Source organism: Peromyscus eremicus, chromosome 5 (assembly GCF_949786415.1).
Source record: "Peromyscus eremicus chromosome 5, PerEre_H2_v1, whole genome shotgun sequence".
In the NCBI taxonomy this organism is placed as follows: Eukaryota; Metazoa; Chordata; class Mammalia; order Rodentia; family Cricetidae; genus Peromyscus; species Peromyscus eremicus.
The window spans coordinates 61,916,577-61,932,680 of NC_081420.1; the positions used below are offsets into that span (position 1 = coordinate 61,916,577).

General features: G+C 45.0%; 1 protein-coding gene across 2 annotated transcripts in view; it reads left to right on the top strand.

Annotated features, from left to right (window-relative positions):
* The window catches only part of Camk1d (calcium/calmodulin dependent protein kinase ID), a 415,689-nt gene extending 401,940 nt beyond the window's left edge, over positions 1-13,749 (top strand). Inside the window, exons 9-11 of one of the 2 annotated variants that reach the window (XM_059263561.1) lie at positions 3,361-3,448; positions 4,976-5,093; positions 7,536-13,749. In XM_059263561.1, coding sequence (XP_059119544.1) covers positions 3,361-3,448; positions 4,976-5,093; positions 7,536-7,654 — 325 coding nt within the window. In that variant the 3' untranslated portion in view covers positions 7,655-13,749. The remainder of the gene's footprint in view (positions 1-3,360; positions 3,449-4,975; positions 5,094-7,535) is intronic. The other variant, XM_059263562.1, reaches the window with a different exon arrangement.
* Positions 13,750-16,104: the final 2,355 nt, after the last annotated feature.

A 16,104-nucleotide genomic window follows, 5' to 3' on the forward strand; every position in this document is an offset into this window, starting at 1 on the left:
AAGTCTACAAATATTATCTAGGAAATACTTCCACCAGAACATAGAAACCAGCATATGTTCAAATATCTGGGTGCCATGCCCTAGCCAAGTTGACATACAAAATTAACCATCACACCCCTGAAGGTTGACTGAGATTCCATCCCTCTGCAAGGATCCCAGACACATTGGCTCTGCTTGGCCATGGGAGTTGGAAGTAGTCCAAGAGACTGCAGTTGGGAGGTACCAGACATCACCAAGCCCATTTGGACCAAGTGGCAAAACCAGAGAGAGTAGAACATGTCTAGAACACACATACACACACACACACACACACACACACACACACACACACACACACACACACACACCAGCATGAGGACCTGCGTTCAGTCCCCCAGCACCACAAAAACCTGGCATGGCCTCACCTGCCTATAATCCCAGTGCTGGAAAGGTGGAGACAAGAGCATCCCTGGAGCTCACAGACTGGCCATTCTAGTTGAATTGGAAAGATCCAGGTCCAATGAGAGACTCTGTCTCAGAAAGTAAGGTGGAGAGTGATTAAGGGAGACACCCCCATTGGCTTCTGGCCTCCATGCATATGTGCATGTGTGCACACACAAAGTGATTATTCTATTCATGGAGTTAGTTTGCCTAATACTGATGAATAAACAGGGCTTAACTGCTCATAAACATTAGGCCCTGATTTAAAGCTGTATTTAGAAAATGCTAGCCTTGAATGATTATAAAGTAAAAGTGATCTAGATTCCAAAATAGAGGAGAGTCAAAAGTGAAAATATCAGCAACAGATAAGAAATGAAGGAGCATTCTGACATAAAACGAGAAGGACAGCAGCACATTCATCAAATCATATATAGGTGGTTCACTTTACAGCACATTCATCAAATCATATATAGGTGGTTCACTTTAGGATTCACTGTTACAAGGAGGCCCTTCCCTCTTGCCCAACATAGAAAAGAAAAGCCCCAATAAACTCCTTGTGACCGACCTGAAGAGTCTTGTAACTCTGAGAGCGTTTTCTCCTTGTACATTCATGGCTGTCCAGATAGTAGCTCGAATAGCACACTTGGACTTCAGCCTCTGTGAAGACTGCCTACCTGCTGCTGAGCCACCTGCCGCCAGCTAGACTCTGACCCATATGCAGCTCAGCTGAGGACTGTGGGCAGTGAACAGGAATCATTCCCAAAATAACTCAGACAGCATTTTCCTTAGATCCTGGCCTGTGATAACCCACCAGGAGGCATGGGAAGCCATAGTCAGGCAGCAGGCTCTGGCTCAGGGCGGTGGGAGACCAGGCTACTGACAAGCAGGTAGAACGCCCCTGCTCCCCACCTCCCCAAGCTGTTCGGTTTGGACTCAGCTCTGACCTGTAACAGGACTCTGCATACTCCCTATCCTTTTGGCCCAATTATTTCCAAGAAAGAGCTAGCCACAGATTCATTAGAGTTAGCATCATTTTCTGAGGACAGAATTGTTAAAGATGATGCAGAAGGATTCTGAGGGAAATATCTCAGCTCATAAAGTGTTTGTTGCCCAAGCCTGAGGACCCGCCAGGCATGGTGGTCTATAGCTGAGATACCACAGCTGGGGAGGCAAGGACAGGAAGATCTCTCGTGCTCGGTGGCCAGCTAGCATAGCCTAATTGATGAGGCCCCAGATCCCAGGAAGAGACCTTGTCTTACCACCAAAAAAGGGAAAGGAAAAAAAAGATGGCTCCTAAGGAACGACACGTAAGGCTAACCTCCACATGCACACACACACACATACACACACACACACATACACACACACACACACACACACACACACATACACACACACATGCACACACATACATGCACACACACATACACGCACACACACGCACACAGACACATACATGCACACACACATACACACACACATACACACACGGTACATGTGCCCATACATACATCCTATGTGGCATGGAAAGAAGCATTCCTATGAACTCCAAAAGAGCGAAAGCTTCACTAAGATGTCTCCGGTTCCCAGACCATGCTCATTCCTCGTTTCTATTTGCTCCTTCACACATTTGTTTCGCTGATGTGTGTCTGGGGAAGGGGCAACTGGGGGCTGCTGGAAGTGGAAACCTGGTTCCCTTCAGCTCATCTCTGAGCCTCCTTTGAGCCCTCCTGGGAAGAGAGAGGGATCCATCTGGGGATACAGGAGGAGGTTGCTGTGAGCTGGGATATCAGCCTGGCACAGCCTCAGTCTAGTTCCTGGACTACAGGGAATTCTACAGGGAAGGAAAGGCTGGGCAGGATGGGCCTTGGTCTCAGCAAGCCCGGAGCTTCTTCCTTTCATGTCTGATGCCTCTTGAAGATGGCGTTCTGCAGTGATGGGCCCGTTTTATGTCCAGGCAGTCCAGGTCCGGGTGGTGAAAGGTTTTCTCCTATAGCAGGTACCTTCTGGCCGGAAAGGTAGTTCAGGACTCTGAAGCCTGCCTTGCAGCTTTCTTGAGACCAGTAACTTCTTTCAAAGACACCAAAGACCAACCTAGAATTGAATAGTTTAGGATGAAAAATGGAACAGTCAAATTCAGGAAAGGCTTTTAGAGCAGCAGGAAGCTTTCCCTGGCCTGAAGGAAAAGTCAAGTGGATATAGAAGACAGTATTGGTGTGAGAGAAGGGGTGTGTGACAGAGAAGGGTGGTCTGTGTTGTGTGTGACCTTAGGGAGTTCCTGGCCACTCTGAAGGAGATTGTAAGCAGAGTGAGATGCAAGATAGGAAAGGGTGGGAGGGAGTGGGGAAGAAGGCTTGGAAACCAGCAAGAGCTCCAATAAAACCACCTGTGGCCATGAATATAGAGTGGGCATGGTCCTGGGAGCCATAGGAACTTTCTAGAGCATGAGCCAAGCTCAGCTAAAGTTACTGGAGGTGGCAGTGTGTAGGGACCTTGTCTATAAGGAAACCGGAAACCAGGACTAGCTAAGGAGAAAAGCAAGAGCTTGGAGAAGCCCTGAAGGGCTAATATTGGTGAGGAGAGAGGAGTGAACCCAAGGGACATGCACTCAGGTTTCCAAGCTGTTGTGAATTCTGATGTTGCTGGGAGTGGGCTCAAAGGAGGAAAAACATGAGAGACAGGTAGAGAGTGGAGCAAGAGGGTGCTGGGAAGGAAGTAGAATGTCGAAGGTACTATATATAGGATGTGGGGCTTTGGTGTGTGTGAGCTTAAGGACAACTCATCTAGGGAACTAAACAGCCTAGAAGGACAGCAGCCACCCCGCCCCCCATCAGCTTCAACTCCCTGGGGGTAGGATGAAGCTTCCAGGGAGAGCAGCATGGCACGCCGTGGCCAAGCACAAGAAGCCCTTTTGAAGAAGTCTGTTTGCCCGTATTTCAGGATTGCCGGTGACACCGCTCTCAGCAAAAACATTCATGAATCTGTCAGCGCCCAGATCCGGAAGAACTTTGCAAAGAGCAAATGGAGAGTAAGTCCTAAGTGTGTCTGTTTCCACGCTTGCCCAATTCTCAGGGGATTTAAACCATTCTGCAGAAAGTGATTCTCCAATTTGAGCATGTTGTGTTTCTAAGTGACCCATGAGGGTTGGGACAGAAATCCCTAGAACCTTACTCAATAAATTTTGCTAATTTTAATTTATTCTTCTAAAAATGTATTATTTTATTTTATGTGGGTAGGTGTTGACTCACATGTATGTCTGTGCACACACAGTTGTGAGCCTCCATGTGGGTGCTGGGAATGGAACCGGGGTCCTCTGACAGAGCAGCTGGTGCCCCTAACCACTGAGCCAGCTCCCCAGTGCCATAAATTTAAGTGAGTCTTGATTATGGGATATCACAGTGTAAGAAGGATTGTTTCTCATCTGTGGCTTAAGGAGAGCAACTGTGCCGGAGCTCACTTGTTTGTTATTCCTCAAGCAGAACAACCCTCCCTGTTTCCCTTCACTTTGCCAGACTTTGAATAGTCACCTTCTATTAAAGTGACCGAAAGGAGAAAGGGGGAACATAAAAACCTAATTGAGCTCATCAATGTTTCCTGGTTAAAAAAAAAAAAATTGATGAATTTAAACCATCACAATTTCATGATCATGTATTGATTGCCTGAACTCTGTATTCTAATAGGCATCAGTAATTAAAAGCTGGCTGTCTTGCTGTGAGAGCCAACAGAAACAAAATTAGCTCTATTGAGCCAAGCACAGTAGTGCATGCCTTTCCCCTCAGCACTCAGGACGGGGTCTGGGGAGACAGAAAGGCCAGTCTCTGTGGCTGTGAGCAGCCTGGCCTACATAGTAAGTTCCAGGCCAGCTAGGACTGCCCAGTGAGACACTGGTTCAAAAAGGAAAAAGAAGAAAATTAAAGATTCCGTTAACCAACTTCTTTATTGGAAATAATGCCATCACTTAGGACAACAGTATCAATGATAGAACCAGCCCTAGTGGTGCAGGCCTGTAATTCCAGGTACTCAGGGGGCTGAGACAGGAGGATTACAAATTCAAGGCCAGCTTGGACAGCTTAATAAAAGCCTCCCAAAATTAAAAAGTAAAAAGAGTTGGTAGAATATTTGCTTAGCATATGCACAGCTCTGGATTCAGTCCCAATACTGCCAAAAAAGAAAAAAAAGGTACCAATTATAGAAAAATAAACACTACCTTAAAATATCACGTATTAAGACATATTATTATATGTGTTTTTTATTCTAAGAGTCACTTTTTGTAAATTATGTGGAGTACTGTTTGGAAATTATTCATGCCAGAAGCAAGTGAATTTTTAACCTCCAAAATGTATTTTGATGGGGAAGAGAGCTAAATAAATGCGTGCACTTTTGAAAAGAATGATAGAAACTTTCTTTCTAAAGTGCCCTGAGAGTATCAGAGAAAATTTGTAGCACTTGCAGTTTCTGGATAAGCGAAAGGAAGCAATCTCGGAGTGTTTTCCAACTACCTGAAATAATTGGTTCTCCTCCTCGCCACCTTTTTGTCCTTTTCCCTACATTTCAGCAAGCGTTCAACGCCACAGCCGTCGTGAGACACATGCGAAGGCTACAGCTCGGCAGCAGCCTGGACAGTTCAAATGCAAGTGTCTCAAGCAACCTCAGTTTGGCGAGCCAAAAAGATTGTGCGTATGTAGCAAAACCAGAATTCTTCAGCGGGCATTTCAGATGAGTCCGGGTTGGGCAGGAGAGCTGAGCACGGACGGTTTGCCCTGCAATGTTCTAACCCATTTAATGTTCATGATTACCGTAGAACATTATTCAACATTCAATACCCGCTCTATGTGATAATCATTTCCACTTGTAGATAAGAAATCCATGGCATAAGTACCGCACGACCAAAGATAAGGCCCGGGCACTTCTTGGTCTCTCTCCTTCCTCTGACTTGCCTCTTACTGTACAGTTTCCCTCTGGACTGATGAGGGAATGGTAGAGTCCTCATGGCCTGGTTTCACTAGTTTCTAACATCTGGGTTTTGTTGTTTTTGTTGTTGTTTTTATGAGAATGATGATATTTGAACTTATTTATATGCACCAACCTGGCTTTGCAATAAAAGCAACAGTGATGGTATCACATTGACCTTCATCTTTATAAAGAATGTGATATCCTTGAAGGCACACTTCAGTTCTCTCCCACTCCCCATCTTTATATGTATATTAATCTCCTACTAGAGCATGCCGATGGTTCTCTACTCCAAAACCATTGCCTTGAAGGTTCCCATCAGCCCTCATCTCCTTAACCATCGGGCATCATGTGCCTTCCTATTTGGCTTAGTAAAAGGATTCCTTTCTTTGTGAAAGAGCCACCTCATGGCTGAATATAGAGCACACACCTATAATCCCAGCACTCTGAAGGTGAAAGATTCCAAGTTCAAGGCCAGCCTGAGCTACACAGTAAAACCTTCTCAAAAAAGCAGAAGCTTAGGATGTAGCTCGGTGGTAGAGCATTTGCCTAGTAGGAAACAAAGTTAAGAAGACCCTGGGTTTGACCCCCCAGCATCCTCCCCCTCCCCAAAGGAGTCATCCTAATCTTGTTATTCATTCTCAACTCATACACAGTTCTTAAATTTCTTATGGAATCTCCATGGGCTTTTCTGACACAATTGCACACCTCTAGATCAGTTATACTTGTCAGCATAGACCCTTCTTACCACCCTTAACCAGAAGAAATATCACAGCTGACCGCTCATTTCTTTAAAGATTCGTACAACAGCATCAGCAGCAGTACTTATTTTAATACTTTATTTTATGGTTCTCTCTATGTCCAAATGTACGAAGTGGCTAGGGATGTCCATTCCAAAGCTGTACCATAGCTGCTGCATCAACAGTGCCTTCCAAAATCTTACAAGTCAGTTTTCTGTTATTGTGACAGACTATGAGAGAAACATGTTACAGGAGGCAAGTGTTACTTCGCCTCACAATCTCAGTCCTTTCTGTCCATGGTTACTCATGGCAGCCAGGAACAAGGGAGACAGAGGACAGAGGGCTGGGAAAATGATATGTCCTTCAATGACCTACTTCCTCCAGCTAGGTCCCACATCCCAATAGTCAATCCAACTTTGAATTCATCAATGGATAAAACCCCTGATGAATATAGGACGTTCATGGTCTACTCAAAACACAACACTACTACAGGGCCAAACTGTCTACCGTAAGCCTTTGGGAAGATTCGGTGGGAGTCACGAACATCCTCATTTCAGAGACCTGTGATTCAATATGCTTCCTGAAATGTAAATTTGGACCTGAAGCGGGGTGCAGGTCCTTTTTTCATTCTAAAAATGCCTACTTCTGCTGTTGTAAGAAGCGATCTGCTCTTCTCGGCTGGTAAAGTGCTTTGTCATGCACTGAGCCCTCAGAACCACGGAAAACAGCCAGGTGTGGGGTGGCATGTGCTCCTCATCCCAGCATAGGGGAGTGGAGACAAGACTATCTCGGGCTTGCAGGCCAGCCTGCCTAACCAGCTCAGCAAACTGTCCCCCAAACAGACAAAACAAACAGAAAAGAAAGGTGGAGAGTGGCTAAACATATCTATCTGAGGTTGACCTCTGGCCGCCACACACATGTGCACATGTGTTATCCGCACACACACAAACATGACACATAGAGACACAAATTAAAATAATGAAAAAAAAATTAGAGAAACAAACATTCTAGTAATGATGGTATATAATCCACACCCATCCCAGTGCCTAGTATATAGAAAGGAGTAGATTATCCTAGTGTGTAACATACAGTATATAGAAAGTGCTAAATAAATGGGGCCTCAGATATCCTATGTCATGATGGGCATACCATATCATTTTCAAAGACAAAGCAATTATAATTATAAAGAAAAAAGGACCTCAAAGTTGGACCAGAGAATAAAGCAAATTGAACACATGGCAGAGATTTTCCTATAGGGCGATGAAAGGGCAGGGTCTGGCGGTATAGCTCAGGGTAAAGGGTAGAGAGGGCTTGCCTCGCAGCTACATACAAGTTTCATCCACCTAACCCAGCACATTTGACTGTCTTTCGGGGAAAGGACGTGTGAAGCTAATTCTAAACACCCATGTCTGTTGTCCCTGGCAGGTCTGGCACCTTCCACGCTCTGTAGTTTCCTTTCTTCTTCGTCGGGGGTCACAGGAGTCGGAGCTGAGAGGAGACCCAGGCCCACCACTGTGACGACAGGGCACACTGGAAGCAAGTGACCCGGCTCTGGAGGTGGGACCCAGGGGGCGGAGCCGGGGAAAGGGAAGCCCCAGGCCGGAGCAGCTCCAGCATCGGAGACCCCACCCACCCTGCATGGTGCGCCTGCATAGGACTGGAAGACAGAAGTTTTTTATGGCCATATTTTATACTGCAATTCTGATGTGTTCATTTCTCACAAACTGTACTGACTCAAGGGGAGCTGACTTCACAGGATCTGGTGCTGTATATACGAATCTTGCAAAGCTCTAACTGAATGGACCTTCTTGCTCCCCTCCCCCCAACTCCACCACTTCCGCTCTCTCAGTGTAGGAAGCCATCTAGGGTGTATTTTTTCATGAAAAAAAAAAAAGGTTTCAACTGGATTATTTAAATATTGGTAAATGTTGTGCATTAGGATTTTTTTTTCTTTTTGAGACGTGTCTTTTTTGATCTCTTGTCAGTTACATGACCTCTCTCATTCGCTCCTTTAATGGTGGCTTTCTGTTACCTTTAAGAGATTTTTTTTTCCCCTCCAGGAGGAGTTAAAAGGTATTTTTTAAAATTCTAAGAGGATCAAGAATCCGTCTCCAAGGCTGAGTGCACTTTACCTGTGTTCCCTGGCCCTAGGGAGGTCACCCCACCCTTGGGCTGGGCAGGCTTCTCTCCAGGGGGCTTTTGGCAAGGAATCTGCAGAAAACCTTACCAGCAGCTTCCCCTGAGAACCCCTAACCAGCCACAGAAGAGATAACCTTGTTTCTGCCCTAAACTCCAGGCTCCACATTACAGGTGAACTGCACTCTAGGAACAGGATCCCGGCAGGGCCAAGGCATAGGAGCCTCCCTTAGAGGCGGGACTAGCCACCATCTTGTTTTTTAAATTAACCACACACAGCCCTCATTTCTCATGGGGATGATGGATGAAACTCTGTTCTCAGCTATGCACTTTCAAAACGACTCTCTCTGCTTGTTTTAATTTTTTAAATTCATTTCTAATGCTACCCTTCAAATGGCCTATAGCACACACTTTCCCCCCTCCACAATTTTACCCGATTCTCTCATGAACATTAGCCAAGGGAGGGGACAGAAAAGGCCTTGAAGAAGAAACCTTTTTGTTAGGTGAGAAGGAAAGGCACCAGGTGGGCAGGATATGGCCCACCTCAGAGATGGCCGACTCAGCAAGGTCCAGCTGGTACATAAGCCTTCCCTTACATCAGAGGGATCTAAAATGAAAAGTAGCTGGGGTGGTCAGGGCATTGTATGGCCTGGTTTGCCAGGGACTGAAGAATTTCCCCGGATATGGAACTTGAAGGCTAAAATCAGGACTGTCCTATGAAAACCAGTCCATGTCATTGACCTGCACAGTGGTTAGATATAGGAGAAGAGCAGGCACAGAGCATAGGCCAGGGCAGACATTCTCCAAGGAGGCTCTCAGACCTAGGCAGGTAGCTCAAATGCCGGTTTTGCCCACGTTCCCCTTCAGCTCTCACGTCTGTTTAAAGCCTGAGCCTCAGCAGCAGTCAGTGGCAGCCAACCAAGATGGGCTGTGATAGTGTCCCTGATGGCCCAGGCACAGTCCTGAGGTGGTTGTCCTCATACCACTCTCAGTCCTGCTAGACAAGTAAGCCATCCTTGTCACTTGTACACTTTCACCTCTAGCCCTCCCCAGTGCACATGGTGCACATATGCACATACACACACACACACACACACACACACAGTATCACTAGGGAAGCAGCTCCAGTCCCCCAAAGAACCCAGTGCAAGATACCTAAGAGCAGTTCCAAAGTCAGACATCTGGTCTACCTGTTCCCACTTGCATCATAAGCTCCCAGTTTCAAAGTCAGACATCTGGTCTACCTGTTCCCAATTGCATCATAAGCTCCTGAATGCTTAGTGAGAATCCTGCTACACAAGCCCAAAGAAGAGTAGCAGTTTGAAGCTTTCATTTCAAAATCTATAGATCTCTTGGGAAGAGTTTCTAAGATGACAACAGACCCAGACGGAAAGCAGATGCCACTGAGTATGGAGACTTACCCACCTACTCCACCCTTCAGAAAGGCAATGAAATAAATATTACAAACAGTATTTAAGAAAGCCCAGAAATGTTTCTAAAGAAGTTTATAGGATATTTCCTACCAACAAGTATCATGGGAATATCCAAGTTCATATAATAATAAAAAAAAAAATACAGGTGTGCTTGGCAGGCTATAATTATAACATTTGGGAGACTGAGACAGAAGGATCTCAGTTTCTATGCATTCTGAGCTAATTAGTAAATCCTTATATCAAAAGGAAAGAAAGGAGGAAGGGATGGAGGAAGGAAGGAGGTAGGCAGGTTGGTTGCTGCAGTAGGTGATTTTACCTGAGTTTGACCTTTCATGTGTTAGCCCTTTATGCTGTATGGTACACATAACTATTTGCACCTACAAAGTAACATTATTATTAGGGATGAAAGGACTTCATAGAGCTGGTATATGGGTACATGGACTACATATAAATATATATGAACTACAAATAAACACAGAGCAGTTGAAGAGTGAACCCTGGTACAGATGTCTACCTTGCAATCAACTATGCTTGATTCAACCTTGACATATCGGGTCTCCATGAGCTGGTGTAAAGAAGATGATCGCCAGTGCCAGCCCAGTAGAAGATAAGGCTGAACATGTCTTCAAGAAGCACATACATGATGTCACTAACTTGGGTTATTTCCTACTATTTTAAGAAAGGTGAAAACATGTACCACCCAAGTCTTCCACTCTGAGAAAGTCAGGATGGAAGAAAGATGAAGTTTCACTTCCAGTTGGTATTGTTATAGAATAATGTATCAGACTATAGAATGGACTTAGTCTTAAGAGCTGGAAAATGGGGTGGCAACATCTTGGCTCTCTCACTCTTGTTAGATTCCGCTGACATAGTCTGAGAATTTCATGCACATACCAGTATGCTTGGCAGCATCCTGTGGACACACAGGCCTCTCCCTCTCAGATTATTTTCCTAATATCAAGCTCTTACCAGCCCCACTCCCCACTATAGCCTCTTCACATTTTCGGAGCAAGTAGATATTTATTTCTTTACTTTGTTATGAAATTTTGAAATATTTCCAGAATATTCTTTCCCTCTGCTTCCTGCCTGTCCCTCCCTCTTTTCCTGGCCTTCACCCATACTTGAGGCAGAAAGCGCAGCTAACCCTCATCTAAAACCAACAGGGAATCGGAGGGGAGCACCTTCAGCTCCAAGGCCAATAGCTTGTCATTCCTAATCATGGGATCTGTAGAGTTTGGAGCTTCGTGTGGGGGTTAGGGAGGGACAAAGGCAGTTGTAAGCTGGAGGGACAGGGTCTGCCACAAAACTCTTGAGGAAATGGGAGCTGCCCAGTGACTGAGGCAGCAACCCCAGTGTCACAAGCCTTTGTAAGAAGTCTGGCTGCTTTTTACCCCTTCCTACTGCCTCTAACCCCAAAGGGACTCTGACTCCAGAAAAATCAGCTGCCATTCACCTCTCTGTGTGAAAGAAAAGAACTCTGGAGAAGGCATTGAAACAAACCAAAAAGTATGGATTCCTGCCCTTGACCTTGATTCTGGGTCACTTCTAAAATGCCACCTTGAGTCTCCAGCCATACCACTTTGACTGTGCCCAATGTCATCTAAGATGCCTCCTTAAGAAGACAGCCACATCCATTTGCACATTGTGGTTTTGAGAGACTTCCAAGCTTCAGAAATCTCTGATTGTGGTATTTGAGGATCATGGCAGTTGGCTCAGTGAATCCCAGACACTGTTTACCTTCTTAACCTTTTTGTGTCTACACCACAATGCCCAGCTTGGGCTGGATAGCTTATAGATGGCAGAGGGAACTGGTCTTTACACCACAGGCCAAGAACAGTGTGGACACTGGAGAAGGAACCAGCTGGTCCCCTCTTGAGAGGTTGATCTCCCATGGGATGCAAAACATGGTATGGTCAGCACTTGGGTTTGATGTGTTATGAGCATGTTTAAACAGTAGGGAAAGCCCACCCAGTAGAAATGACTGGGATTTTAGAGCTCTAGGTATCCCTTTGGCCTACTCAGAGTTATGGCCAGAACTGACATTTCACGCTGGGGAAACCATCCTGGTGCCATTATTCCCAGCTGCTTGCAGGCGGGAAACCTGGGGCCAGCAGCGCCTCTTCCTTGCTAGATTTGCGCAAGCGTTATGCTAGGTTGTCCTAGGCCACGAGGAAGGAAGGTGAGGGCCGGGGAAGGACAGCTCCTTCCATTTTTCATAAAGAGAAATCGGGTTTTCCGGGTTTGTACAATCACTCCCAGCAAGTGAGATATGGGCCCTGCTTGCATGTCCTACAGAACCAGTGTTAGGTCCCCATCCTGTCTCTTCACATTCCAACAATTGCCTTTCCCTTGAAGACATTCCAGACCAAACACTGTTCAGTTTGTTTCCAAAATTAAAAACCAATGTATATATCTGTATGTACTCCATCTCTCTTTAAGGGGTTACCTGGTCCTAGGTTGGAGCTGCAAGCAGAAAAGGTATTCCAATCCTTCAATTTTCAGAATTGAAAGTTTTGAGGTGGCTTTTTTGTTTGTTTGTTTGTTTGTTTGTTTGTTTTTTAAGCCACGCTGGGGAAGCAGATTTTTGAAAGGCAAACTTACTTCCTGCTACCTCTACAAAGATTTGTGTGTAAGTGAGTTAGCTTGAAAACTTCAACCCTGGGTAGCAGGCAGGTCTAAGGAAGAGAGGAGAAGGAAAGGCCATACCCTATCCACCAGGTCCCTTCTTGGTGGTCTCAGTGCATCACGGTCTGCCTGCTGCTCTGGTGTGTGCACTGGAGCCCAGCTGTGAAGTCGGCCCTGCATGCTGGCTACAGCCTGGCCTGCCTTCTGCCAGCAGCCAAAGTCTTCACAATCAGCAGGGAGGACTGCGCCCTGTGTCGCCTTCCCTGTGAACTCCAGTGGGAGCAGCTCAGCTTGCAGCTTTACGGGTTCCACTCTTGCAAACCCAAAGGCTGTCTGTGCATTTGGAAGCCAAACATTCAGTTCAGCATGTGGCTGCTGTGGCTGGTTTTGTGGACAAAAGCAAGCTGTGGAATGGCTTCTCTGTGTCTGTGTTTTTCTAAGCCAAAGGGATAAACAGTTGCATCGACCCCTTGTATTAAAGCCGCTTCTGCATCCTCCATACCCGCTTTTAACCTTCTTTGTCTCTGGGGAGTTTGTTACATAATTACCGCGTCCTCTGATGATTTACCAAACTATGTTACTTATAGGTGATTTTATTTTCCTTATGGATGGGAAAAATGGAAAAGCTGAGACATGTTTGAGGCTTTAGTCAAAGACATCACTCAAAAGTCCCAAACACTAGTTAACTTGCTTCTCAATTGGGAAAAAAAAAATCTTAGTTTGAACAGACAAGGATTCTGAGGCCCTGCTGGATAACCCTGCACTTTGGAAAACCAAGCCCAGGGAGGGCAGAGCTGGCAGTCAGGCTACAAAAGAGACAAAGAAGGGGCTAGAACATCAGCTCAGGTGTTTGTCCCACACTGCGGAAGCTGTGGTTCTCCTTGTAAGGTACTTGGCCATTTTCAGGCAATGTAAGACGGTGTCCAGTATCACAGCAGTGTCTTCAGTTTGACAGACCGCATGTTTCAGAGAACATTTACCTTAGTCCCACATTCAGGTGAGAAGACACCAAAGGTACATTCTTTCCAGAACATCCATTGGAACAATGTCTAAATTGGCTTCTGTGGCTATCTGTGATGTAATTGGCCTTCATCAAGCTCTCTCCCGACAGTGGGCATGTTTTCCCAACAGCTTCCACCGTCAAACCCAGGATCGGCCCCACTCACTATGACCAGGCTTGCAATTGGTTTGATTTTTTTCATACATGCTTGTCCAAAAAAAATTTTAAAAAGTAAAAGAAGGGAAACTGTGCATTTATCCCATGCATGTAATAAACTCTGCAAGAAGTTTAACCCCCATAGGTTTGCGGCACTGCAAAATTGTTCATGGGTCTATGTAGCAAACGATTCTCTGCCTTGACAATCATGTATACATATCGATTTCTATCATAATGATAATGAGATTGATGACTTCTTGTTTTCCTCCAATAAAGAGAATTAATCACCTTTGGATGTAGATGGTCTGTTCCTATATCATGAATAGGATATTGCATTTCAACATCTCTCTCCTTTTTGTTTTTTCTCTGATTTGGGGCTTAGTTATTTATTTGTCAGTTGATAGATTGGCAATGATGTGGATGGTTTGTTAAGCAAACCCTCTGTACCTCTGAGCTATACCCCCAGCCCTTTAAGTTTAGATTTAAGGGAAAGAGTCTAGGTTGAGAGCCTGAAAGCTCATGAGATCACAGAGATGTTTCCCATCACTTGCTCAACAAGAATTGGAAAGAAGTAGCCATGAGGTGGAGAGGTGGGTTGCCGGGTTCAATGTTATCTAGACAAGAAGGCTCCCTCCCTTCCTCCTCCCCTTTCCCCTCCTCCTCCTCCTCCTCCTCCTCCTCCTCCTCCTCCTCCTCCTCTTTTTCTTCTTGCTGTGGAAGCTGGCTGGAGGGTTGCCAGGAACTCAGGTCATCTCAATTAGGTATTCATAAAGTGTTTGGCAGAAAAGTCAACATTGATTTCCAGGAAGTCCTTCTGAGCAGAGGTGGTTTTGGCAGTGCCAGGCTTGAGCAATCAGTCCACGTTCTTCTATATCCTCAGCCCAGCTTGTCATTATCAATGCCCAAAGGAAGAGTCTTGCCCCAGCAGAAGGCTGCTGATGGCTGTTTTATTGGGATGGGAGTGTCTTTGTTTTTTAGAAAACCATTTGAACAGAAACATTGTTTCATAGCCCATTGTATATACTATGGCAATCAGATCTGACATCAAACAAGTCTTCTAATCCAGTGGTTCTCAACCTAAGGGTCTCAACCCCTTGGGTCAAATGACCCTTCCACAGGGGTCACAGGGGTCACATATCAGATATTCTGTATATCAGTTATTTACATTATGATTCATGACAGTAGCAAAATTATAGTTACAAATTAGCAATGAAAATAATTTTGTGGTTGTTGTCACCACAACACAAGAAGCCATATTAAAGTATGCAGCATTAGGAAGGTTGAGAACCACTGCTCTAATCCAAAGAGTAAGTGGTTTTATAGAGCTAGAAGAAATGAATTGAGCATGTGTTATAAAAATACAGAATTGTGGGACTGGAGAGATGGCTCAGAGTTAAGTTAAGAGCACTCGTTACTCTTGTAGAGGACATAGTTTGGTTCTCAACACCCACAGGGCAGTGCAAGGCCCTCTATTCCTCTAGTTCCAAGGGATCTAGAAGTACAAGGATGTACATGCAGACAAACACCATACACATAAAATAAATATTGAATAAAGACGAATGCAGAATTAAAATTGCCCTACACAGCTAGGACCACATGAAGATACCATGAGCCTTAGTGAGAAAAAAGCTCTGAGCCAAGAAGACAGAGAGAGTGTACTGCTGCATGGCCCTCTCCAGTTGGTTCTCACTTCCTTTGGCCCTGATGAAGGGATCTATAAATGCAAAGGAACCTTTGTGAGTGAGAAGGTGGGGATACAGCTAAAGAAAACTATGGGACAAAGGAAATTTGGCGTATTACAGTCTTTGTTGCTGCTGTTGTTTTTGTTTGTTTGTTGTTGTTTGAGACAGGGTCTCACTATGTAGCCCTGGCTGGCCTGGAACTCTCTCCATAGACCAGGCTGACCTCAAACACAGAGATCCACCTGTCTCTGCCTCCTGAGTGCTAGGATTAAAGGTGTGAAGAGTATACTATTTTTTGAAGGATTTATTATATATACTATATTGTTACATAATACATTATATGTTATTATATAATTATTATATATTATACTTATTTACTATTGACTTGTTTGTGTTCATGTGCACATGCAATGCCATGCATGTGTGGAAGTCAAAGGACATCTTGCAGCAGTCACTTCACTCCTACCACGTGGGGCATGGGGGTTAAACTCAAGTCACCAAGCTGGGTGGTAAGCACTTTTACCCACTGAGCCGTCTCGCCAGTTCAAGGAGTTTTAAAGACAGGGCTCATGACCAACTGTCGCTGAAAATCTAGTGCAGCGAATGGATAGGAATATACAACTGACCGCTGTGGATGGCCAGTATTTACTTAACTTTTGGAGTTGCAATGTTCAGGCTCCAACTCCTGGTTTTTCACTCCAGCCTTGTTGATCAGCAATCCAACACCTCTCTTCTCCAGATCCAAGCTTCCTGTGACCCCAGAGAGGTTCAGCTCCTACAAAAATTCACATCAAATTTCCCTATTTAGTTTTTTTTTTCCTTCAGGTGAATGTCAGGCCTGTGAATTCTTACATGAATACAAACATATTTAAGAGCTGATTTTAAAAACAAACACAAGAAATGAACCAAAAGCCCCTACAGAGTTACAGGATTGCCCATGCAGAAGGAACTGTGCTGTAACG